Source organism: Spea bombifrons, chromosome 5 (genome assembly GCF_027358695.1).
Source record: "Spea bombifrons isolate aSpeBom1 chromosome 5, aSpeBom1.2.pri, whole genome shotgun sequence".
Taxonomy (NCBI): domain Eukaryota; kingdom Metazoa; phylum Chordata; class Amphibia; order Anura; family Pelobatidae; genus Spea; species Spea bombifrons.
In genome coordinates, this window is record NC_071091.1 from 16848809 (window position 1) to 16875282 (window position 26474).

The 26474-nt window shown below is 37.4% G+C and overlaps 1 protein-coding gene across 2 annotated transcripts in view; it reads left to right on the forward strand.

Annotated features, from left to right (window-relative positions):
* LOC128496678 (probable acyl-CoA dehydrogenase 6) overlaps positions 1 to 26474 on the forward strand; it is a 56179-nt gene that overhangs the window by 25680 nt on the left and 4025 nt on the right. For both annotated transcript variants that reach the window (XM_053466427.1, XM_053466428.1), the window contains 6 exons: positions 12778 to 12907; positions 17535 to 17641; positions 19767 to 19934; positions 22471 to 22644; positions 24138 to 24299; positions 24846 to 24996. In XM_053466427.1, coding sequence (XP_053322402.1) covers positions 12778 to 12907; positions 17535 to 17641; positions 19767 to 19934; positions 22471 to 22644; positions 24138 to 24299; positions 24846 to 24996 — 892 coding nt within the window. The remainder of the gene's footprint in view (positions 1 to 12777; positions 12908 to 17534; positions 17642 to 19766; positions 19935 to 22470; positions 22645 to 24137; positions 24300 to 24845; positions 24997 to 26474) is intronic.

The following is a 26474-nucleotide window of genomic DNA, read 5'->3' on the forward strand; positions in this document are numbered from 1 at the left end:
AGCAGATGGCTAAACCTTAAGCCAAAAGAATGATCTATTCTGCACATCATCTTTTGTTTACTTTTGTTGGGTTGTTTTCAATAAGTGTTATTTTGTTGAGATCATCTGATCTTCCCTGACCAGCCCTGAGAGCCGCACCATGGACTTCTGTCGCAGCTGTCATTTGACCACCTCATGCTGCAAAGTGGATATTCCGGTAACATTAAAAACAATTTTATTTTCTAATAATTAATAGTTAATTTCTATGGGAGCACGCTTTCAAAATTGAAAGGAACTTTTTTTTAGAAAAATGTGAATCAGCAATTTTTCTTTAAACAGGTAAAATAATCAGGCAGTGTGACCACTTTTATTTTGTCATATAATCAGCAGTCTTTATAAACAGGGAATTAGTTAGATCATTTCTTAATGAAAAGAAAAAGTGTTCTTAATAATCTGTTTTTGTTAAACGAGTTGTAATTATTGAGTTGCAGTCTGGTGAGATTATGATATCACTCAAACAATACTTCAGTAATTATAAGCTGATTGAATTTCCCTACCTCGATAAAGACGATAAGATCTACCTCTAAACACGGTAGATTTAAATGGAGAATTGTCACCATCGCAGCTTTAATATAAATAGGTTTATTTATGTAAACTACCGATAACTTGTGACAGAAATGGCAATGGGAAAAGTAGCAGAAATTGCAGATATTTGGAGTGTGATATAGTTGCTGAAAATCTACTATCGGCAGACCTCTAATATCATGAAATAAGGATAGGTTATTATAGTTACATTATATTTACAGTACAGGCCTCAACTACTTTCACTGTTGGGGAAAAGGACAGTTTCTGAAGAAGATCACTTAAAGTAGTATTAAATCTACTTAATGGAATACTTGCTGACAATTTTATCTAAAATGATATTTCCTCCTTAATTCCATTGACCATTAACTGGTTAAAATGGAAAGCCTTGTTTGTTGTCATTGTATAACTAGGGCTCAGTTCACTTAGACCTGATTTACATTTTGGGCAGTAAGCATGAAATAGGTAACCATAGTTCCTGACAATAAAACAGTATGTAATAAGGAACATACGGTAATTTCCAGTCATGCATAAAGAGTCAGTGTAGCAATCCCTTATATCTGAATATAAGTAATAGAAGTAATGGAATTTCCTTTAATAACTTATCCTCAGATTAATGATAAAGGATTTGCATTATATGAAATATTTTTTTAATGTTACATTTTCCCTAAAGTCTAAGATACACAAAGATCTAGATATTCCTAGATGTGCCCAGTCAAGTGATGACAGTAGAAGAGCAGCACAAAGAAGTATTTGGCAGACAAAATGCTGTATATGTGCCGTCAAGTCCCATCAAAAACTGATTTAGAGAAAAGTAACTCATAGGAAACTCCATGAAAAGAAAGCATATAAAAGGATCCAACAGTCACCCTGGTGGCTGTATATGGAATTACAAGTAAAACACAAAACAAAGGCTTCAAGTAGTGGCCCAAAGCTTTAACTCAGGTCCACCCAGGGGGCTATTGTGTCTACTACCCCTATTGCCACCACCGTCCACTTTATGTATATATTGCTATTGTTTTTTTGACATTAGGTAAAAGGAGTGTTAGGTTAAAAATGATTAATCTTTAAATGTGCCTGAAGCTATCCTAAAAAATGTATAAGTAAACATGATTCAAAATGAGCAGACCACTAAATGGGCCAATTGGTCACTGCTTATTTGTCGATGTAAAGGTAATTCCCTATGGTGTTCCTGTACTTTCCTGAAAGCCATGTAATACCTGAGCTTTTTAGTATTTTGCTATCAATAATATAATATTATAGGAAACAATATATGAGATTTTATATCTTATTATATAGTTAAGTATGTTTTATTAGATGTTTACCTCTATGAACTCTGCCAGTGTTATACGTTTCTAAGATCATATTCTTTTGGGAACAAGACCTAGCACTATAAAAACAACATAAATCAAGTTACAAAATCACCTCTCCCTGAAGACAATAACATAAAATTATTTTTGTGCACTTTAGTTGTAGGCTAATTGCTTATTATTCTCTAGCATATCAGATTAAGCCCCACGGGGCAGTAATTGTTATAGGAATTTCAGATTGATGATTAACGTTAAAGTCTTGTAATTTACTACCTTAATTGATATTCCTGCCTCGGTGGTAATGTCACAGTTTACTTCTGTTCTGTTTTGTAAATAAAGTCCTTTTTAAAAATGCATATGATTTAAAGAGAATGTGATTTCTATCTGTTAGGCTGTACCTTGAAGGGAAAATTTATATTATTTCAACCAATACAAAGTAATAGGACTTTAATCACTTTCTATGCAGAAAACCATTAAAATTTTATTTAAAAAAAAAATATATATATATATTATTATTATAAGGAATCACTAGAGCCCTATGCATAGCAAAGCCCTGTATGGCACAGGGAATCAAAAAAAAAAAAATAGTTACCGGGTACTTTAAAGCAACTATTTTCTTCTAAAATACTTTTTAAAGGTTCAATATAATAATAACTTAAGTAGCTTGGCCAAAGTTTTCACATGTTGTTCACAGACACCGGGCCCAACATGTCCTCACAATAAATGAGTTTCCCTAGGGTTCTTCCCAGAATTCTTAGAGCAGTGCTCATGCAATGGGGACCAGATGGTCTCTAAGCCGTCAGTGCTGTTATAAAGAGTCAACACTTCCTTAGAGAAGCAATAAATCTGTTTTTTAAAATCTTTAGAAAATGAGTAAGCAAACTTTACTTAGTTTAAAAATCTTAATCACATTTAGCTTTGACAATTCTGTATATTACAAGTTAAATTAAAAAAGCCAACTAATTTACCTTGCGGGATGCCTTCTCTCTGTCCCAGAATAGGTGGGTGTTTTTTTATGCCAGTTACAGGTCAAATCCTGAAAACATGAGTGGGAAGAAGTCATAACGGTTGTAGACAGACCCAAGTTCAGAGAGAGTGGTCAGGAGATTATTTAGGGGTTAGCACAGAAATATAAGAATGCACATTATTGTCAAAGGCTTTGCAGGTAAGGGTCAGTAGTTTTCAGAGGGTATGGGGACCCATTGGAGAGACCAGTAAAGCGGGGAAAACTTGGTCTGTTGGGTTGATTGAGGAATTTTCAACAGTGATAAAGAATTGAGGATAGAGGAGACAGCCATGTATATATTGAACTTCAAGTAGTGAGATGGGATCAGTATGCAAATTCAGAATTTTCCAGGCAGTTCCTGGGGTGAATTAGAAGAGAGAGTGAGAGATCCCGAGAGGAATGGTTAATTTTAGTCTGTGATGTGCTACTGGAATCCAGAAGAGATTTGTTTTCCTAGGGGAAGTGTAGGCAAAAAGGAGTAGTAAAGAAAAAGTCCAAGCACAGAGGAAATATTAAAAATGGTGCAGTATTAAATGTGTATATCACATTACCGTATTTGCTCGATTATAAGACGACCCTGATTATAAGATGACCCCCCAAAATCAAAATATTAATTTAGGAAAAAAACAAAAAGCCTGAATATAAGACAACCCTATAAGAAAAAAGGTTTACTAGTAAATATTAATTCATATAAACTAATTTTCATATTTAATAAAAGCTATGATTGAGAAAAATATATATTTTTTATTTCCTTTTATTTGCCAACCTGCCCCCCCCAGTTATGCACATCTGCCCCCAGGCTGGCCACTCTGCCCCCATAAATGCCTTATACCCCCTATTTGCCACTCTGCCCCATGATGTGCCTTTTAACCCTCTATATGCCACTCTGCCTCAAGAAATATCTTATACCCTCCTATATGCCACTGTGCCCCATGATATGCCTTTTAACCCCCTATATGCCCCTCTGCCCCATGATATGCCTTATACCCCTATATGCCATATAGGGGGATATAGGGGCATATAGGGGGTTAAAATGCATTTCTGGAGATATATATATATATATATATATATATATATATATATATATATAACTGCTAACAGCAATCACACTCCTGTCAAGCCAAGGCAGCCAGTACATGCTGGAACCTGTGGATGATAGTAGTGTGATTACAGCCTCCCTATGCCATGCTACCACCCCCACCCCCTTACACATCCATGCTATCACACACACACACACTCATTCACAAACATTTAAATACTCATTCATTCCATACTTGTGCAAAAACCCTCCCCCACCCCCTTACCTGAACTGCAGATCTCCCACTCGCAGACTTCTGCAGGGGTCCGGCTGTGCGAGCAACTTCTCTGGCCCCGCCCCCAGAGGAAGGAGGGAGGAGACAGAGTTATGTGAGGACTGTGCTAGCTTCCTGTTCTCCTGGACGCTGCTCGAGACCAAAGCCCGGTAAGCAGCCTGGCCCCAGCAGAATGAGGTCTGATTAGAAGATGACCTTGATTATAAGACGAGGGGGATTTTTCAGAGCATTGTTTTATAATCGAGCAAATACGGTAATTTCAATCCAGAGAAACCTTTATCTGTCTTACATTGTTTAGGTTCCATGCGCCAATCCATAGCTAAAATGCATGGAATCCTCAGTTTATATATTTCGGGTACAGTAAATGAGATAAAAAATTAGGATAATAACAAATTACACTTAAACACAAACACCATAAAAACAACCATTGTCACAAAAGGTACAAAAAAAATAGCTCTGTCTGTAATGTAAAATCTAAAACCTATTATTTGTAAAGTACTTTACTCATCTAAAAAAGCTTAACACAAGTTAAGTACACTTATTGTGCTTCAGGTATAAATTTACAGCTCCTGGTATGTGTCACTGCCATCAATATGTGTTCAGCAACATGTCCTGAGTACAGTGATGCCACCCATGCATAGAATTGTTCAGTTGTTTAGGGTCTTAATGGCCTCAGTTGGGACATGCACATTTTTCAGTTTGGAATTTTGACATCTGGTCATCCTGGTAAAAAGGCTGCATTTTAGAGGTGTGCATTTTTGGGGAAATTTAATGTAGATAAATTCAAAGTTATGCACTTTGGGGTAAGGAATGCACAAGCAGCTTACATCCTAAATGGTAATGAATTAGGAAAAACAACAAAGGATTTGGGAATTGTTATAGACAACAAACTAGAAAACAATGTGCAATGTCAGTCAGCAGTTGCTAAGGCCAGTAAGGTATAATCATGTATAAATTTGCAGGATGAAAATATAATTTTGCCTCTTTATAAATCACAGCTTGAACATGATGTGCAATTTTGGCCACCTATTCTAAAGAAGGATGTAATAGCACTGGAAAGGGTGCGGAGGCGGGCTACAAAATTAATAAAATGAATGGAACACTTTAGTTATGAAGAAAGGTCAACACATTTAAATCTGTTTAGTTTAGAAAAACGGCGCATCAGAAGAGATTTGATAGCTTTATATAAATATATTTGGGGCCAATACAAACCATTGTCTAGAAACCTATCCATAAACAGGACTATGCGTGGGACACGTGGTCACGCGTTTAGACTGGAGGAAAGGAGATTCTGCAGAGGTAGTTTTATCAGTCTATACAGGCATTTGAACAGCAACTGGATTAATACTTGCAAAAACATAATATTCAGGGATAATTTTTAAATTGGGAAACAGCTTCTTGGTCCAAGGAGAGATCTGACTGCCGTTCTGGGGTCAAGAAGGATTTTTTTCCCTAGTTTGTTACAAAATTGGAAAGAGCTACAAACTGGATTTTCTTTTGCCTTCTTTTGGATCAACAGCTATTTACGCACATGGGAAAGGCTGAACCTGGTGGAGCCATGTCTTTTTTCAACCTATGTAACTATGTTACTATAAAACAAATTGCTACCACAAACATTGACAAAGTGTTGCTGCTGAATGCCCCCTTTAAAAGAGCCTCAATTGACTGCATTAAAAAGGCATAATATACTTATGCATTAATCTTTTCAGGGACAGTAAACTATTTTAATGGTAGGTTGTTTGCTTTTATTGGACAATAATTTAGTTTTAGCATAAGATACGAGAAGATCAACCTCCCTTTTATAAAATCCAAACCAATATTAAAATAGGATATACAGCAGACATTTTTTTTAATTTTTTTTTTATTGAATTATATTAAAATACATCTGTGGAAAGTAAACCATTTAGGTTGTATGATTTTTTGGTTGCCAATTTTAGGAATTTTTAGAAGGGAAGGAGAAATAACGAAGTCTATTGAGAAGAGGGTGTAGGCTTCCATTTAGGTGGTTACTTTCCATTGTAAAGTGGTATCACGGCTATCCTGGACCTTGGTGGCTCCTGCTGTTGGCAAGCTCTGCAGCACAGAAAGCAGCAAAGGAGCTTCTGAAAGATGAATCTAAATGTTGATTTAATCTTGCTGCTCAGAAATGAGATGTCTTCAGGTTCCTGGGGTAAATAATACAGAGTCACAGCATTGCTGAAGCTTACTTTACGTTTCTTGTTTTCGCTTAAGTTTTCACTTAAGTTTTCACTGTGCTACTTCTGGTTTTCCTTTAGCGCGCACTGTTCCAATGAGATGTGCACAGGCTCGGGGATGGTTTTCTTGTGCCTTTTTGTGACTTTTCTCTTTGTTGACAACAGTCTCACCTGTTGCCGTATTTTGAGGAGAAATTTCTCAGTGGCTTCTTCCATTTTTTTAGCTTCGACCTGCTTGATGTTGTGAGCCAGGTCATGCCTCGATGGAAATAGCGGCATTGGTGACTGGTATCCACATTTGCTGTTAATTTCTGGTGAAGACTTCTGTATGGTTGCAGATTCTTGCTTTTTAGAATTTAACAGAGAAGATGTATAGATCTCTAAAGCTGACATCACAACCCAGAGCAGCACAATTACTGATGGGATTGCCACAAGGGCACATTCAAGGTGCTGCCAGAGAGCACATTCTTCTACCAGGTCAGGAAATCTCTAAATAGAAGATAAGACAGAGCTGTCAGTGCTGCCCACAAGACTAATGTATGGTTCTAAAGCCAATCATTTTGCATGACTTTTTTAAGTATTAACTATTGCAACTTAATGTTTTCTTTATTGAAAAATACAATCAAGAGAACCTACTATGCATGCAAAATGAGGGCAAAGCTTGTTGATTGCACACGTCATCATTTTTTATGGCACATATAGAGATTTTTTAAAGTATTTGTTTTCCTCCTCATTCTCGTCTTCTGCAGTGTAAGGGTCGCTTAAACTGGCAGCATCTGGAAGGCAGTGACTTTCCAGGACATTATATCACTATATATAGACATTAACAGGCTAAACCTGAGTGAGGAATGTTTCCTACTTATTTTGTCCCTTCATTATTTAATGGGTTTATTAGAACATTGGGGAAGCATCTTAATTTGGTCATATGATAACACTATTTTTTCCTATTTATAACAATTATTAAAAATAAACTATTAAGGCCATGCTTTACCAGTGTTAGACAGCAACAAAATCAGGTTATAAAACTACATTATGTGTGAGCCTGAGATAATCTATTCATATCACAATTCTGCTGTTGTTGTATTTGGATCGTTTTGTTCTGGATAGTTTTCTTTGAAAGGTAAAAACATGATATTTGAGGTTACTTACCATCACAAAAGGTTCTTGACTCAGACAGAAAAGGTTTACAAAGAAAATTATCGAAGTGACCTGCATTGTCATTGCTTTCACTTTGAAGTGATTTTGAGAGACACCAGTTCATCATTATGTTGCAAAAGGATGCCTGCATCAGAAAGGAATTATGTCATAGAACATTAAGACTAGCCTGCCTTAAAGGGCCGCGCCGTTCACCCTGCAGTTACACCACAGGTCGTACTGTAAGCTTTTTATCCCATCCTCTCTTCTATCTGCTTTCTTTTGACTTTGGGTACTGTAAGCATTATTGTATAACTATATATATATACATTTTCATGGAGCAACATGTAAACCTAATTCATTGAAACTCCACATATTTCTTCATGCTATGTCTTATTCAGTATTTTCATCTACAAATTTAATAAAACTGTAAATAAACCCCCCAAAATGCACATTATTTCAATGATGAGTCATTTGCCAATCACCAGTGTACATTTTACCTTGGTTCACTTTTATGCCAACATAATATTGTTACTGCTAGGAAGGCTTCTTAAACATATGATTCAAAATCTGTTCGGATATTGACATTAAAAATTCTGGCACTATTAACACCTTCAAGACCGGGGGTATTTTACCATGTTTACACTAGAGCCAGTGCAGTTTTTGTTATGTCTTCTTTTAACTGTGATTGCCCACTAACTCATTTAGTAAACCATCATTTAGTATGAAAAATATCTTAAAATGTGGGGAAAATTAGGCTAAAAAGGAAACATTTCACAGTTTGACCTATAAAAACTATATTTAACCAGTGCAAATGGGAAAAAACCTCCCAACTGTATTTAGGTATTTGTCCTGTTTTTGGAAAGTACTCATATGCCTGGTATTTTCATTTATTTTGGCACTTACAGGGTTAAATATGATTGATGTGCATAGGTTTTTCTAAACAAGATTTTTTTTTAAATGTGGTGTGCTGGGAGTTGTGCCCCGATAGCAGCCAGAAATACATGTAGTTGTAAGTTGTAACCACCATACCGATAAATAAAGACACAACCACTTATTGTTGGAATAAACAGGCCATGGACTTTTATTTAGCTTAACATAAACGTATTGTTTAAACAGTAACACTTTGTAACGGAAAATCTTGGCCCAAACCCAGAGTTTCACTTCATATCAATAAACAAAACATTTACACCAAGCCGACCGCCCCTAAAGCCAGACGGCTAACCACCACTTGACCAGTTCATCCCTGTATAACCCGAATAAAAATACATAACAAATATAAACTTTTTTTTTTGCATTCCTTATGGGGGGGGGGGTTCTCAAGCAGCAGTTCCATTTCGCCAGCAGCTGTCCTGCACTGCGACAGATTCACCCGCTTTAAAAGGTAAGTAAAATCGGGCAGCAGTTCACCTTGCGGCATGACTAGAACCCCTTCTGCCCCTTCTATTTATAGTGCTAATTCCCGCCTTTTGCGCGGCAAATCACTTAACAGCGCGAGCACACCTAGCATTTTCAAAGTTATATAACCAAGGAGAATCTGTTTACATTGAACTCTATTGCTGACCTCTAGTTGAACCCTACCGCCTATGCTGCTTTACAAGGGCTTTACAAAAACTGCTAAACTAAAGTATATATCTTTTGAACGTTGACATCCCAAAGTATTTTACTATGGGAATTTTAACAATTTTTGACCTGTGTTAGGTATTTGTAAACGTGAAGTCCTGCAAAATACCAATTTCATATCTCATTGATTTGAGCTTCAAATATTAAGACATTGTCTGTGACATTTACTCTGTAAAAGATTTGATAGTAGAACAAAGCCCTTGTCACTTTGTTTGAAGGACGCGTTTTCCAGCAACTTTACTGAGGTAACAAAGCGGGCATATATCATTGTTAAAGGAGTCCTAAAAAAAAGTACTTGTCCATCACAGCATCTGAACATTAAAGTTAGCTTTGATAAATACATTTTGACACCGCACAGGCCAATTATACTATCGGTTCTTTTCATTTGTTGCCACATTGTGTATCTGTATTTCCGGAGAGATTGTATAAATTAAGGAACCAGAGTCCTCCACATCTTATTTGTCCTGATGACAAATTCATCTTGAGAATTGATGTATTTCAATGATTTTCATGGTACCTGTCAGTGGGTGGGATATATTAGGCAGCAAGTAAACGTTTCGTCCTCAGAGTTGATGTGTTAGAAGCAGGAAAAATGGTCAGGCGTAAGGATCTGAGGGACAAAGGCCGAATTGTGATGGCTAGATGACTGGGTCTGGGCATCTCCAAAACTGCAGCTCTTGTGGGGAGTTCCCAGGCTGCAGTGTTCGGTACCTATCAAAAGTGTTCCAAGCAAGAAAAATCGGTGAACCGGTAATGGGCAGCCAAGGCTCTTTGATGCACGTGGGGGTGAAGGCCCGTATGGTTAAATCCAACAGACATGCTACTGTAGCTCAAAGTGCTGAAAAAGTTAATGATAGAAAGGTGTTCAGAACACAGTGCATCACAGTTTGTTGTGTATGGGTCTGCGTAGCTGCAGACCAGTCAGGGTGCTCATGCTGACCCCTGTCCACTGCCAAAAACGCTTACAATGGGCATGTGAGGATAAGGTCTCATGTGCATGGCTTTGATAGAATATTTAGAAAGTTGGGCAAAAAACAATCTGAATTGACATGTGAGTTGCTGTCTTTTTTTGTAGATACCAAATAAATAATTATAAGATCAAATTTGCTTTGGTTAATTGTCATTTTCTGATAAGAATATGATTATTTGAATTTAGGTCATTTGTTAACACATGCACATTAGCCATTGTAAATTATTATTTACAATAATTTACACATTATTGTAAATAGGGAGCTTTCATGTATTTGTCAAACCAGGAGTTGGTAGAAAGATGATATGCGCTGTTAAAATCTAATGTAGAACACAACTGGCTAAGCATCATCTAACTGTGATTTAACTGTTCCTGACATGTGACATATCAGATAAGCAACTAAAGCATTTCTTACAAAGTTAGCATTGATTCTCTTTCAAATCATAATCATGATCTAATATGAAATAATTATTCCAAAGGCCAGAAAAGAGTTCCCTGAAGGGATAGCCTGTATGGGCACATTTAACATCTCTATACTTCTACAAAATGAGAAATATCTGTGATGTGTGGCTTCTTTCACCCACTACTGACACTGAATTGAGTTTACAAGTAATTTTCCCCACAACTTCTGTGTATTTTAGGATTTTTTCTATAGATTATGAATCATCACAGGGATATCCAGCCACAATTTTCAGATGCAACTCCAGATTATGGAAATACCCCAAATGCAAGGGTGTTTTTTTGTTGTTTTTGGATTTTAGAATTTGCAGGTCAACAATGTATTTGTATCAATTGGAACTACCCCACACACACACACACACACACACCTTTCTCCTCGCAGCTCACCCTAACTGCACATAACAGAAAACAAATGTATGATATATAAAAAAACCTAATAATGTACATTGGTATGATAGACCATGAAACAGTGATCAATGCAGAGTCCTGGCAAAAAGGGACAGGAGGGGCAGTGGTATCTGGAGTTCTTCATAATACCTTTTTTTCTAGCAGACTCTGCGTCTTTCTTAAACCTTTTGTTTGGCACCACTGGGGGGGGGATTGCGCAAGAAAAGTGCCTACCAGTAAAATTCAATTTTGAAGCGGACTCAAACAGGATGTCTCTTAAATTTTGTATAGGTCTTTCCAGTCCCACATTTCTTGTACAGCACATATGTGTGGAACATGGCAACCTGGGTCAGGTAGATGGTAACCTTATGCCATGTTTTGGTTTTATGAAACACCATCAACTACAGATCTCCAGAGTCCTCTGTTCTGGGCCATTCATTCTATCTGGTTCCAGGTACAGTTGCTAATCCTGGTGTCAGCCTCAAGGGCTCATAATTTCATTTGTCACATACCCAGAGCTTCTTTCTACGTTTTTAATAACGGTTCTAAAGTGATTGGCCAGACTTAAGATGTCAGCCATTATCATTTGCAATGTGAAGAAGCCCAGAGTAGACTATACAGTGCTTAACATAAACACTTCAAGACATTTATTTATCCTTCTTTCATGTATTTAATTTGGTCTAAAGGATTCCAGGTTAATTGATCCTCTTTTAATTTAATTACCAAACTGCTATTTAATAACTAATTTTTGGTAGTTAAACTTAAAAGCTATTGCTATGAATGCACAGGCAGGGTTAATTAACTGGTTTCGCAGTCAATTATTTTAATTTGAATACTCCCTGACTTATAATAATCTTTAACTGGTTGGCAGTGATTTAGACGGAAGTCTCATCTTTTGAGAGCTAGACTAAATAGCTCTAATTAAAATAGTAGGCACTTCTGAATCTGTCATCTTGATGCATGTCCAGATCTAAGGGCAGCAGGTGCCGTGCTGATTCCAGCAAAAGCAAGTATCTCTGGGGCTTCCTGACCTGACCTCAGCATGAAAAAAGATGATTAAATAGAACAGGCAGTCATATTCCTTCACACTCTGTTTTTCTTTATGCCGTGTTTTGAAAAAGCCATGACCTGTTCTTTTTGCTTTCACCCTAAAGGCAGTTACCGTATTTGTATAGTTCAATTATGAATATACTACAGAGATGTAGCAAAGAAAATAAACGGACCTGTTTTTAAAAAGAAGAAAACGGAGATTTGACATGTGTTCTTGAGGGAAAAACAACAAACATTATATATCTGACCTGTTCCAAAACACTGTACTGTGCAAAAATTTAGGGGTAGTAGAAGCATTATTAAACACTCATCTACAAGCACCAGACAAGCCAGGAGGCTTGTTTTTACCTCAGAAATCTCATGGTGCTGCCACAACCACAAGGGATTCTGGGTAGGCACATGCAAATAAGGTCAACAATAATCACCTTTTGCCTCTATGTTAGTTAGAACGCTTTTTTTTAAAATTTATTTTAAAAAGACACGTTAATAGTTTATTTTTATCATTTAACAAAATGGCAAGTGAGCGAACAGAAAAAAAATCCAAACAATATTTGATGCAAACCACCCTTCAAAACATCATCAATTCTTGCAGGTATTTTGTAGATATATAGTTAGGTGGATGATTAAACAATCAACCAAACAGGTGCTAGAGATCAATTTACTGTGTAGGTTAAGCCTATGGGCAGGTTATAAAACTGCTGTCATTTTTTGAAAGAAAACAAAGTCCTATAAATACTAAGTAATATTTTAAAATGTTATTTTCTTTTAGAATATGGTGGAATGGGTTTGGATTTCTCCTATAGTATTGCAGTGGCTGAGGAACTTGGACACATACGTTGTGGGGGAATACCTATGGCTATCGGAGTCCAGTCTGATATGGCTACACCAGCTCTTGCAAGGTAACTTACTTAATTTTAAATACATAATTATGAAATAGATATTGTAATTATTTGGCATTCATTAAACCTGCAAAGAAGTGACTTACTTTAGGAGAAGCTGCAGTGGAATGCCTCTTATGGTCTGATGTTTTGCTCAGCCAATCAATGGCATGAAAGCACTCCCACTGTAATACATGAGAGCAATAACCTATGCATGCGCATGGGGGAATTTCATTATAGGGATATTCTGAAGAATCCCTCCCTGCATTTGGCAAGGGAATACCATGAAAATATAAAGGGACCACCAACCTATCATATGCATTAACATGTATATGATTAGAGGTTTTTCCTTTAAACCATGCTCAAATTAAAGCAGATTCAGAACCACAAAGTAACACCTGCTCAGCTCTCCCAAATTTCATCTGGTTTTGAGTGCTTTACACAAGAAAAGTCCTTTGAAGTCATTGGGGATACCACTCATTAGACCCTCCTCAAATATCTTGCTCTTATGCACTAATAAACATGCTTGATCTCCTGCAATGGAACTGGAGCACTGGGAGATTATATATGCCAAATGTATAAAGGGAATTTTAGACAGAAGAGTGGGGGCCACTTCAGTTGACGTTACGGCAAATAAGAAGGTACTTGCCATGTAGTAAACATGGATTCTCTCTTTAAAGTATTGAAACCTTTATTTGGCTTGATGTGTATTTAAAGTAATGGTTTTTCAAGAAAATAAATCAATTGCGCAGACAGAGAATGTTGCCAATGTCTTCAACTCTAAAACCTATCTTTCTAGTGATGATCACCAGGAAAATTTGAATGGAAAGTGGAACTTGAAAGGACGATTGAATAATGATATTAGCGTAGGAATTGGTGTGGTGCATTAAGGGGATTGCATTAAGGGATTGTTCCACAGTTTCTTCCAGCACATAGGCTATTAAGATGCAATATAATTTAACCTGTATAGATACGTTTTGGAAAGACTGCCAAAAAAGCTGTTTAACCTTATTGGTTTCATTTATAGAGAGTGCATGTCTCGTAGCGATGACAACGTATGACCAATTTCCTCCTAAAGTTTTATATAACATTAGTTTGAAGAAACTTTTTTCCCCCCACAGTTTACTGAGTACACACTTCGTACTGCAGTAAGTGAATTATTGTCCCAGAAATAATGACACATTTCGAGCTGTTAATATGATTTGAAAAATGCTAACACCAAATAATCTGCTCTTTTGTCAGTAAATCCAGCTAATTCACGCGCCATAAAGAATGTGAAATGTGAAAATAAATTGAAGAGATTTGAGCAAGATAGACAAAATGACATTTTCTATCCTCTCCATCTATGAGCTGAAACTCTATGTAAAAGAGCTGACAACTCGGATCCTGTAATGTAGATGTTGGCCATCCTTTAACTTCCTTTAAAGGTCACATCTGCAGCATCATTTGCATAATGCCAGTGCCACTGCGGAGTAAGTGAACATTACCTTTTACCCTGTTAATGCCGGAAAAATGTCTTTTAATATATTACAGAAGAAGTACATTGTTATAGAACAGTCCTTTGCAGAGGAGATATTGGTATAGGAAAAAAATAATGCATGCCATGGAGCTAAAATGCCCCTAAGAAGTGTGTTGGTAATAAAGGATTTACATTTTACCAAATTTCCAATCCTGGAGTTGTGGCACTATTGTCCCTCAAAAAACATACAGTTTTTATAAGCATCCTGGCGAACATACCTAGAAACTTCCCCAGGGTAGACTGCCCAGAACTCTCCCTCTTCTGGGCAAGTGGCTTCATGAAGGGTCTAGCCCTGGACAGCATTTGAGAAATGGCAGTGAGTGTAACCAAAAACCACTTCCCTACCTGGAGACCCAATAAGACGACAAAAAGGAAATACAATTTACAGCGACTGACGCCATTTTACTTTGTAGAAGTAAAGTCTTTCTTCCTGTGTTTTAGATGACAAAGGAGTCAGATTGTAGGAAAGGAAAAAGAGTTACTTAACAGACCGATTTCCATGACAATTATAAATATACTGTAAATGTACTCTTAATATTGTATAGAATTTTTATTTGACCTCATCCCCCGAGTGCATCAGCATATTTATGGGACTGGCAAAAGAGAAGCACTTGAAAATAACCAAAAAACGTTAGTTTATGTCCCAGAAGGTCATATTTCTCAATGAGCTTCAACCTCGGCCAGTGCTAGGGAAGGGCAGATCAGGGGTTGCAGGAGGGCAATTGCCCCCTGGGCTGCTCTGAAGAAGATCCCTGGGCCAGAACGAGTCTCTACCTTTCTGAACCTGTGTGTGTAGTCTGGGGGAGGTTTTCCAGAGCCTGGCTTAACTGGGTCTGGCAGGGAGATTAAATTTAGAGACTGTTAAAGCTGGTCAGCAAAGTATAAAGGCCAAAGAGGACTCCAGGAGGGAGCAAGACTTGTATGATTTTGTTTTGGAGTATTTGTATACCAGTTTGCTTGAAATATGCTGTTCCTCATGTTCCTCAGGCTTATTGACCTAGAAGACTGTGCTTTAAGATCTGAAAAGTGACTTTAGTGGCCCTCAGCAATAAGGGCTTGTCACAGTATGTATATATATATATATATATATATATATATATATATATATATATATATATATATATATATATACGATATACACAGTATGTGTGTGTGTGTGTTTGTGTACGTCGTGGGAAGATTATATAATTGAGTCTGATTCCCATGTATGCATTTATAATAACATTATAATGAATTTTAACAGTGTTTCGTGACATTGACATGGACTAGAATACTGTAAGAGTTGATGGGTTGATACTTACAGAAGGGGGCTATGGAAATTATGTTTAGTGAAAAGGCAGGTTGACACTATATTAGCATATTTTGCATATAAAATCAAACAATAGATAATTACATTGTAAGTATAGAGAGGAATAACAACCTGGTAATTGCTTAAACTTCATTTTTTGTTTTCCTTATTTAATATGCTTGTACTTTTAGACAAACTCCTTTTTTATTCCGCTAAAATGACGTGCACATAAATACTTTTCCCAAATCCATCCTTTTGGATTTCTGTACAGTACATAAAGCTAATGTGTTTTTTACCATCACACAATATACTGTATATATATATATATATATATTAGAAACCCCGCAATGTGTGAACCACATAATCACCTATTTTAAAGGGACACTCCAGTGTTCAGCCTAAGATGTCTCCTGCACAGCAAATAGATGAAGGGTGAGGAAAGGGGCAAATGCACCTGGGGGGAATCTGTATTTGCAAGAGGGATCATTCCGCTATTATCTGAACTAAAGAGCATACAATGGTTGGTATTTCTCTTTAACTCCTGTTCTTAGATCTGCATGGTTATTCTTCCTCAATAAGTTATCTCTACCCTTATTGTAAAGTCGATGATGGGTTCAGGCAGCCTTTGTCATGTTAAGGGAGGAAAAGCATATAACCCCTTCTCAGTTGTACTAGTTATTAACTTCTCACATGGATGTCAGCCTGCCTGAGGTAAAATAGTTATTTAAACAAACTATCTTCAAAACAGGTACCTTGATGGATAAAGAAATAACGGAGATGGTTTTCATGAATAAATGTATTTATGATGAATGCAGTGACTGCAACTCTTTTTTTACATGATGATACAGAAGGTGGTTAGGAGACGATCCCCATATTTTAATTTGCAAATATACAAAAGTAAGCTAACTGGGACTAGACTTGTGCATTCCTATTCGGGCGAACATGAAATCGAACAGGAAGGGTGCGTTTTCGCTGTTCAGCCCGAATACCAAACATACGAACATGGTGGTGGCAAAAGGTATACGAAGACAAAGACACACAACACGAAGAATCTTCATGTTCGTCTTCATTTACTGATATCCCTGGTCCTTTCCCCATCTAGCCTACCTTATCTACGCAGCATCACAGGGGTTAACGGGAGCGGAAATCCATAGGTTCGCCGTCAGGAGTTAAAGACCTTTAACTCTTGGAGGGATGAGACCAATGGTCTCCCCAGGCCAAGTTCCGCACAAGAAAGCCCGCAAACAGTTTGCTGAAGACAAGCAGACTAAGGACATGGATTACTAGAACCATGTCCTGCGGTCCGATGAGACCAAGATAAACCTATTTGGTTCAGATGGTGTCAAGCGTGTGTGTCGGCAACCAGGTGAGGAGTACAAAGGCAACTTTGTCTTGCCTACAGTCAAGCATGGTGGTGGGAGCTTTAATTACATTACATTTATTTATATAGCACCAGCCGTTTCCGTAGCGCTTTACAATCAGAGTAGGTATTTCATATTGGCACATGTAGGGCATTTTGTGACACCTTAGTAAAATGAATGCTTTGTGCTTGTTTTACGCTGTTACGAGGCACGTGCTGCTTAGAAATATCATGTTATGAACCTTGAAACCTGTAATATAAGCTTTGTCCTAAGGCATTAACTGGAGTAGCCAACACTTCCTTAGAAGGCATTTATCTGGGGCAGTCTAAAGGTTTGAAGGTTGCGGTTTTTAAGAGCAATGAAAACATGAAACATTACAACCATACTTGTTTTTTAAATAAGTAATGAAAATACACAAACGAACAGATTCTGAAGGAAACACTACTCAATGAATTGATTACTTGCTTCTTTAAATCAAAGGTTTGGCAGTGATGAACTAAAACGTCAGTTCCTAGCACCGACTATAGCAGGCAATCTTGTTGCATGTCTTGGAGTTAGTGAAGCAGGAGCCGGATCTGACGTGGCAAGTAAGTAACACAACACAGCTTATATTATTAAAGGAGAAGGCCTAATACATGTAACTAAAGGTTTTTGAACACTGCCGTGTGTGAGGAGTAGAAGGGGGACAGGACAAAGAGTGGACATGGCCAAACATCTCTCCCTGCTCAGAGAAAAAGCAACGTGACCTGGGAATCTTGGGAATCAGTGCTTCACCTGGAGGAACTCGGTCAATCCCAGAACGTTTCCAGTTATTGTTATTATAGTATTCATACTCAAAGGAATTGCAAATAATTCTCATACAGAAGACACCATCAGTGTTAGAATTAAACTTATACAGTGAAAACCACACTACACAAAATAATGCCCGCATGTAATGTTTACATGTACAACATTTTACGTTCACTTTCTTAGGCATCCAATAAGTTGAGCTAATAGAAGAACACCCAAACCCTCCCCAGATCATCTTCTACTATTCAGTTGCAGACTTTGTGTATTTTTCAAATGTTATAAACTGGTGCAAGACTTAACAGAGAGAAATGCTTCCTTGCCTTTGCAAATACAAAGAATTTTAAACTGAGAGACCCAAAGAACACTCTGTAAAAGAATGATTCTGTTCAATCATGTCTATGAACCTTAAGTTGTAATGCTACAGAAATGTTATTGTTAAAGAAAATGGATTATTGTGCACCATATATAGTATGTTTGGAGTAGAGGCGCCATGTGAAAAGAATAGCTTACCAAGACATTAATTGAACACGTTTATAAAACACTGAGCTTTTACTAAAAGTCAACTTTGGCCTCAGTAGTCTTGGTCATCACTCTACAAAGTATATGTTATATATTCTACCATATTTAGTTTTACCTTTGTAAATACATATGGCAAAAGTGTTTGTAACCTTAATTTTTCTATTACGATACTCTGTTTCACTCTTAAAACAAGGTGCCAAGACTGTTTTGGATGCTTTCCAATAAAGCCTTTCTTCAATTGTTGAACTGCTCCAAATTATGTGAATATAAATGTACGTGCACGGAGAGAAAAATAAGACACACGACACACTCTGGGTCAGGTCCAAAATCACTCTGCTTTATTTTGTTTATATTATAGATTATATAGTGTCCTGAAAAAAAAGGGACGTCAGGTTACGTAAAGCTTATTAATTGGTTAATCCTGAAACTATGCGGAAATAGGCAGAAAGGCAGAAAACCGTTAGAAACAAATATTAGATACTTTCCTGCAACAAGATATAGCCAGAATGGCGCTTGCGGTTAGTAAAATATAGATAACTGAATACACTGCTACTTGCGTCTCTCACGTATCTGCGTGAGGTGTAACCCTTTATTGGTCGAGGCCAGCTTATATTCATTAAAGCAATAAGCGTTTCTTGCTGATATATATATAATGGTTCCATAACAAGACCACAAACGACAGCTAAATCTAAGAGTCGCTGTCCACTAGTAATGTTTTTGGTATTTTGGCATGCTTTGACCAGTTTTATCCCAGAAGATCCCCAATTCTTCTAAGTCTCCTCACCTCCCTAACTCCGCCACCAGGTCCTCTGACACCTATGAAGTATAGCTTTTTTGCTGCTTCCTCCAGTTTACGTTTCCACTTTCATTTGATAAACTCAGATGATTATACAAAATGTCTATCTCGATCTCTAGTTGTCCTCTCGAGGTTGTCCTCCATGTTGTCAACCCAATGTCTTTTTTTCCTTCCAACTGATATAATCACCAATGTAACATTTTCTGCACAGTATGTTGTTCAAACCATAATTAGAAAGGTTGGTGTATTATTGATATAGTCTTCCCTCCCCACCCTTCCACATTTAGTCAATTATCTAATCATATTAGTATATTTTTCTTTGTCATATATTCTTGTAGTTTATGCACTTTCCTTTCTCAATTACTTCAGAAAAGCTCTCAAAATAAACATAAAATCCATTAAATACTATTAGAATATAGATATGTAAATTACCATTATAATATTGAGCTATATACTACACAATATTATTGTTTCAAGTATATTAGATACGTTTTTATTTGAAATACCACATGACTACAGATGATTATTCAAGTACAAGGGCTAAATATATTTGTTTATTGCCATGTTGTTCATAATGCAGTCATTTTATTGTATTTTTGTTTGTGTAGGTATCAAGACCAATGCTGTTAAAAAGGGTGATGATTATGTCATTAATGGTAGTAAGATGTGGATCACGAACGGTTGCCAAGCCGATTGGATGTGTTTGCTTGCCAATACAAATACTGGGCCTTCTCATAAAAATAAATCGCTAATCTGCCTACCCATGAAAACACCTGGTGAGTTTGATACACAGACATACATAGTAGCTGCCTTGGCTCATACTGTTATAAATTATGAGCTTTGTGACTATTTTATAGTTACACATCTGTTCGTAAAGCATGTACTGAATGGTAATGGAAGAACTGAAACATGCCTTACACTTTTCTATCGCCAAGCTTTGCGTAGCATGGCTGTGACAGTGATTGACAGTTGTTGTTCTAAGATGTTCTTCAGACGGCAGGTGGATTTCACCACGTCAGATGAGGACCTTATGCTGGAGGGATTGCCAGTCCTGGACATGTGCCCAGTAGGCATAAGAGCTTGTGATGTCCGTCAATGTCAATATTCTGGCACTGTCACAAAAAGGTTCCTCATGTAGTGTTATGACACTTATAACATTTTTATTTTCCATGTAAAAAGTATAATCCTTCAATCATTTGTACTGCAGTTTCATTTTCTGCCTCATATTGGTGCCAGTTTAGATAAAAACTTAAAGGACCAGAGGATCTGTCAAACTGCTGATCGATTAATGAAACCTTAACTGATGGTAGAGTCCTGACCATAAACCATAAAAACCTTTCAGGTTTTTGAGTGTCGGTATTTTTTTAAATCTAGTTTTCCTGCAATGATAGTAGCTTTTCAAACAACCTTGTTCTATTAAAAAGCTATCAGTAGTCTCACTTTACCAGTTTCTAGAGTTCACAAATTATCTCAATATACACATACCGTATTTTTCGCTCTATAAGACGCACCTGCTGATAAGACGCACCTAGATTTTAGAGGAGAAAAAAAGGAAAAAATATTTTGAGCTAAAAAATGGGCTAAAATATTTATTACAATAACTGAATAAGCTATGAACACAGTAAGACACACACAGACACAGGGAGACACACACAGACACAGTGAGACACACACAGACACAGTAAGACACACACACACACAGTAAGACACACACACACACACAGTAAGACACACACACACACACACACACAGTAAGACACACACACACAAACACAGTAAGACACACACACACACACAGTAAGACCTCCCTCCCTAACCCCCCTTCTCAGTATCTCCCCTCTAACTCCCTAACCCCCCCTTCTCAGGATCTCCCCTCTAACTCCCTAACCCCCCCTTCTCAGGATCTCCCCTCTAACTCCCTAACCCCCCCTTCTCAGGATCTCCCCCCCCCCGCCCCGGTCACTTACCTTAAACTCCTGTGTTGGAAGCGTGAGGCGTTTGTCTCGGGTGCCGGCGCTTCACTGCTGAGCGCCCAGCGTAAAGCGCCGGCACCCGAGACAAACGCTTCCAACACAGGAGTTGAAGCGCTGAGGCAGGCGGCGGTGGCGGCGGCGGCGGCCGCCAGCAAAGGATTCCTGTATATCTGTCAGGCAGGGGGGCCCGAGAGTTGCCGAGCGGTTGTCTTCAGCAACCGCTCGGCACCCCTTGGGCCCCCCTGACTGGCAGAAATCCAGGACTCCTCTGCTGGCGGCCGCCGCCGCCTGCCTCAGTTGCGACCCCGGATTTATCGGCGTATAACACGCAGGTAGGGTTTAAGCTCCGGATTTTAGTTAAAAAAGTGCGTGTTATACGCCGATAAATACGGTATATCGTTGCCCCCCCCCTCCCTGCCTGCATCTTCGCTCCATAAGACGCGGCTGATTTTTCATCCTACTTTGGGAGGAAAAAAACTGCGTCTTATGGAGCGAAAAATACGGTAATATACGGGACCTCTGAGGTCCTATCTTTCCATTTGAGGTCCTGAAAGCTTATGTGACATCTACAACTTTTTCTATGATGGCCGATTAAAAGTTATCTACTTCAATTAAAATCTCAGTCTGCACTTGAATTAATACCGCTATTACAAATTTCTGGTGACATTGGTTATTTCATGGATCTGGATAAGGGAGTATAATGGGCCTATGGAGGAAGACTTATTCTATTTTGGAAGTAACACATTCTGCTTATACTTTGTAAATTAATAAAACGGTTCTATGTTAAACAATAAAGTATAGTGGATTCTGTAATAGACCCGATAACACTTGATTGCTGGGGGAATAATTAACGAGTCATTTCATTCTTTGTAATACACAAGATATAATCGGTAATGTGCCCGGCATGATTCTCATTGTGAATCAATACATTCCTTCCGGGCCAATTGTTGACTTCAGCGAGTTGCTCATCCCGAACAGAACTGTAATATATTCTATTCATTTATGTCACTTGCCCATTTCATTAGAGATAACACGACTAATTGTTTGGTAATAAATCTTTTTTTCCCTTATCTAACCCACTGGGCACCAGGTATTCAATAAGAATGCTTAATTTGCTTTTACTGGAAATGATTAAATGTATTCAGACAGACCCGTCTTTTTAATACCTGATGGTAAATTGTGTTTGTGTAATACAGCTAAGACTGTCACGTTCTGATTAGTAATGTTCTGTTAGTAACAGCGATTTCTCACGATTACATGTTAATTTTTAACTGTTAAACCTGACAGTTCGTTTAGCTATTTATATTCTCATGGACACACATGTACATTAATTTTTTAGGTGTCCAAATTACCAAGAAAATCAAAAAGATTGGAATGAAGTCATCCGACACAGCTCAGATATTCTTTGAAGATGTCAGAGTTCCAAGTAAATATTTGATTGGGGAGGAAGGAATGGGTTTCATGTATCAGATGTTGCAATTCCAGGAGGAACGCATGTGGGGAGTAGCCAATGGTAAGTTCATTTCATTTCTTTCCTCTTTTTCCCACATGCCTTTGGCTGGAAACCAAAAACGACTTTTTTAAACCAAAAGAAAAGGAAAATATACTTGTATCTTATACCCGCTTTTCTCTGGCTTGCTTGCGTTTATTTTGACTTGAGTCTTGCAATGTAACACCGAAACAAATGTTAGTCTGCAAGCCGTGGCTTCCTGTTGTAGGCGGGTTATAAAGACATTGCGGTGTCCCTTACCAGCAATGACGTGCATGACTGTTTTTTCACAGTTCTGTTAGACAGTGACTAGGAAACATCAGGGTGATTAAGTAGGAAACAAAAACAGCACAGTGAAATATTAAAGGTTCCCTAGCATCACATCTGAGCTAATATCCTATGATGTTACATGACATAATATTCAAGAAAATTATGAGCAATACCCATCAGTTTGCAAGAAGACTCCTTAGACTCTGGGATGTGCATGGAGTAGGTGGGAAAGGGAATCACCCAAATACCGGTATATATTTGGCAATATACTCAAAATTGGTCAACAAGCATGACTATAGAAAGTAGACAAATTTACTATTTAGGAGCTCAGATATAAGCTCTGTAAAAGATTACAGAAAGCAATATATAGGGTCTATTGACCCTATAAAAATAAGTTATATATTTGAACATAGACATTATAGGCAACGTCCTAGCAGAGACAGTGCCAACACTACCATCTGTAATCTAACATTTAATCCATTTTCCTCCTTTTTAACTCAGGGGTGAAAAAACTCTGCTATACATTTGAAAAGCACACACATTCTGGTCTAAAGTGCTCAACTGGATAAAATCAGCAGAGGCGTTCCACTGTTTTACGCAGTGATTTCCCCATATTTAGACTTGATCTATAGAAATATGTCCCAGAATCTGTACAGTCCTGCAATGAAGACCTGAAATGCCTGCATGGATTAATTAAATATATCTTTTCTTGCAGATTATGTGTTAATGACGTTTAAGAAAATGTTAATATACTCACAAAGTATAGTTGTGCATGGGATGGAAACACAATTTAAATGGAACAGTCAAGTCCATCTCTGTAACTTGCTACCACAATATGTACAAACATTTTTTTTAAATGGCATTTAACATCATAATTATAGTTATTTTTGCCTCTTTAACTTTCTGTGGTACCAAAAAATTATTGTAGTTCCAAAAAATCCCACACAAGTTGAATGTTTTTCCAATTCTTATGATCCCTTTGACTTTGCAAAGATGGAAAAAACACTGACATTTCAACCAAAATTCCATATAACCACTTGTGAGATTTTTGTAAATTGTATATTTTGCAATCTTCATAACTTTGTATGCTGTAAGCTCTGATCTGTGCGTATGAAAGACAGAAGAAGGAAATTATACCTGCATGTTGTACCTGAAATATATATATTTGTAATGCTTTGCTCATTTCCGCTCTTTGTCTAATGACGAGGTAGCTTGTTAATGTAATGTGTATGTTTTCCCATTGTTAGTTCTTACTCCAATGGAAAACGTCATAGAAGAAACCATCAAATACACAAGAGACAGAAAGATCTTCAATCAACCAGTATTAAACAATCAAGTTGTTCATTTTCGCTTAGCAGAACTGGCAACAGAGGTCGAGTTACTTCGGTCATTGCTGCACCGTACAGTTGGTAAGTTTCTGACATTAAAAACATACAATCAGGGTGATAAATGTGACTGTAGGTCTTATTTAGTTTGATTTTCACAGTATTTTTGCGCACTCTTGTATTTTTTTTACTGTGTGAGCCATGATCCCAGTTGTTTACTTTTGTGAATAACCATGCTGGGGTTTATTCACCCATCCCTGAGTCTGCGAGTGAGAAGATGTGCAATGTAGCAGTCCAGCTCCATGACTTTAATATGCATTATGAAGGCCCAATCGCAGTGAGCTTCTCATGCGAGAAGGGCTGTTCTGGCCCTGTATGAAGCATATTTCAATCACTGAGGTGGCTTTTATGAGATTTCACTAATGTAACAAAGGTTTATTCATGATTGCATTGCTGAATCAGGGTGTTGATTTATTTTAGCTCATTCATGGTTTGGCGAGTAATTCCACCAGTCTTCCACCATACCCTCTTGTTCTATATAAATACAGGTCTGTATTTTACTGTATTGTAGGAAAGGGTTGATTTAAATATTTCAGTTTTCTCACAAAAAATATATTTTGTTTTCTATAGGGATGTACATTGAAGGAAATGATGTAACCAAATTTGCCTCAATGGCCAAATTAAAAGCTGGTCGGCTAGTGCGGGAAGTAAGTGATAGCTGTCTCCAGTTCTGGGGAGGAATGGGTTTCACAGATGAAGTCCTTGTAAGCAGATTTTATAGGTAAGTAACCAATGAGTCTGACCTCGGACAATGTAGCTGAGGATTTCCATTTAAAGGAGACCATTTGTGTTTCTGTTGTTGGCTAGGGCAGCCCATTTTTGGGGTAGTTCAGTAGCCTATAATTGCATGGGTTGTGGCTTTTACGGTTCGGTACACTTGCCATAATTATAAAAATCAATTTTCAGAAAATAAGGGAAATATAATAAGCTCTTATTGATACAAAATTGAGAACATTCATAGAGGAAACAAAAGATACCCAAAATATTAAATATTCAGTCACTGTCATTGTCCTAAATAATTCTTTGAATTACCCAAAATAATAATTTGTCCATTGCCATGTTTTTCTACGGCAGTTCCTAAACAGAACAACAGAGCCATTACCACCCAGGGCTAAAAGAGATTTTAGCAGTAACAAAAAATGGTAAATGTGAGTGTGTTTTAAGTATGGGATTGGTAATTTTTATGACAAGGGCAAACCCTACAGAGTATCCATATACCGACTATAATGCATTTGGTGTACAGATTACCATAAAAAGTTCAGAGGGAATACTCTAGAGTACAATGCCTGGAAAGTTATCAGAACAAGCACATAATTAATTATTGCAACATTAAAATACGTTTTCCTGGTTTGTTATTTAGGATTGTACAAGAATCTAACCTTTGTCCACAAATCATCTAGCAGTTAATTGGTTTTGGTTAGGAGTCTTGCTGTGGTTTCGGTTTGGGATTCATAGAACATGCGTATCTTATTTGTTTGGATTTTTTTCAACTCTTCAGTAAAAAGATATTTTGCCTTATAACGCATTTGTAAATTCCCCAGCACAGTTAGTGCCTGGCACAGGGTTGCTATAGATGTCAGAATGCATTCATCATCCTCTCCTCTTGCGTACATAGAGCTTTACTGATTTCCCCTAAACCTAAAAGTACGGTAGTCTTACCTGTTAGGAATTCTGCATGGTACGCTTGTTACAGAAAGTTACAGTAATGACCTTTTCAGTAGCAATTTTTTAATATAAATTTATGAGTCTGTCTGCATGTTTTTGCATAGATGTCATTTTCATTCTGTTCATAAATTAGTTTAGTAAGCTTTATACTATTGCGTTCTAGTTTTGCCTGTGTTTCCCCATAAATGTGTTTATTTATGTGTATGTTTTTTTAGTTCTTTGGTATATTTCTCGATTTCTCATTTTGTGTGTTTTTAACATTCCCCCGATTTCACGAATAATTTAGAATATTTTCTTTTGACTTCGTGGTGCCTGGCCCGATAGGGAGGATTTGGCAATAACATCGATAACCATTAAATATGTGTTGTGTTTTTTGTGGTTTTCAGCCAGATAGAGACAGAACTGAGAGTTGAAAGCTATTCTGCTCTGATAATGAAAAGTTCTGATCTGCTTTTCACCTTTTGTACAATTTTAAAATGCTATAAGTGACACCTGCTAGACATTTTACCTTCTGGCTTGGATACTCTGTCTTTC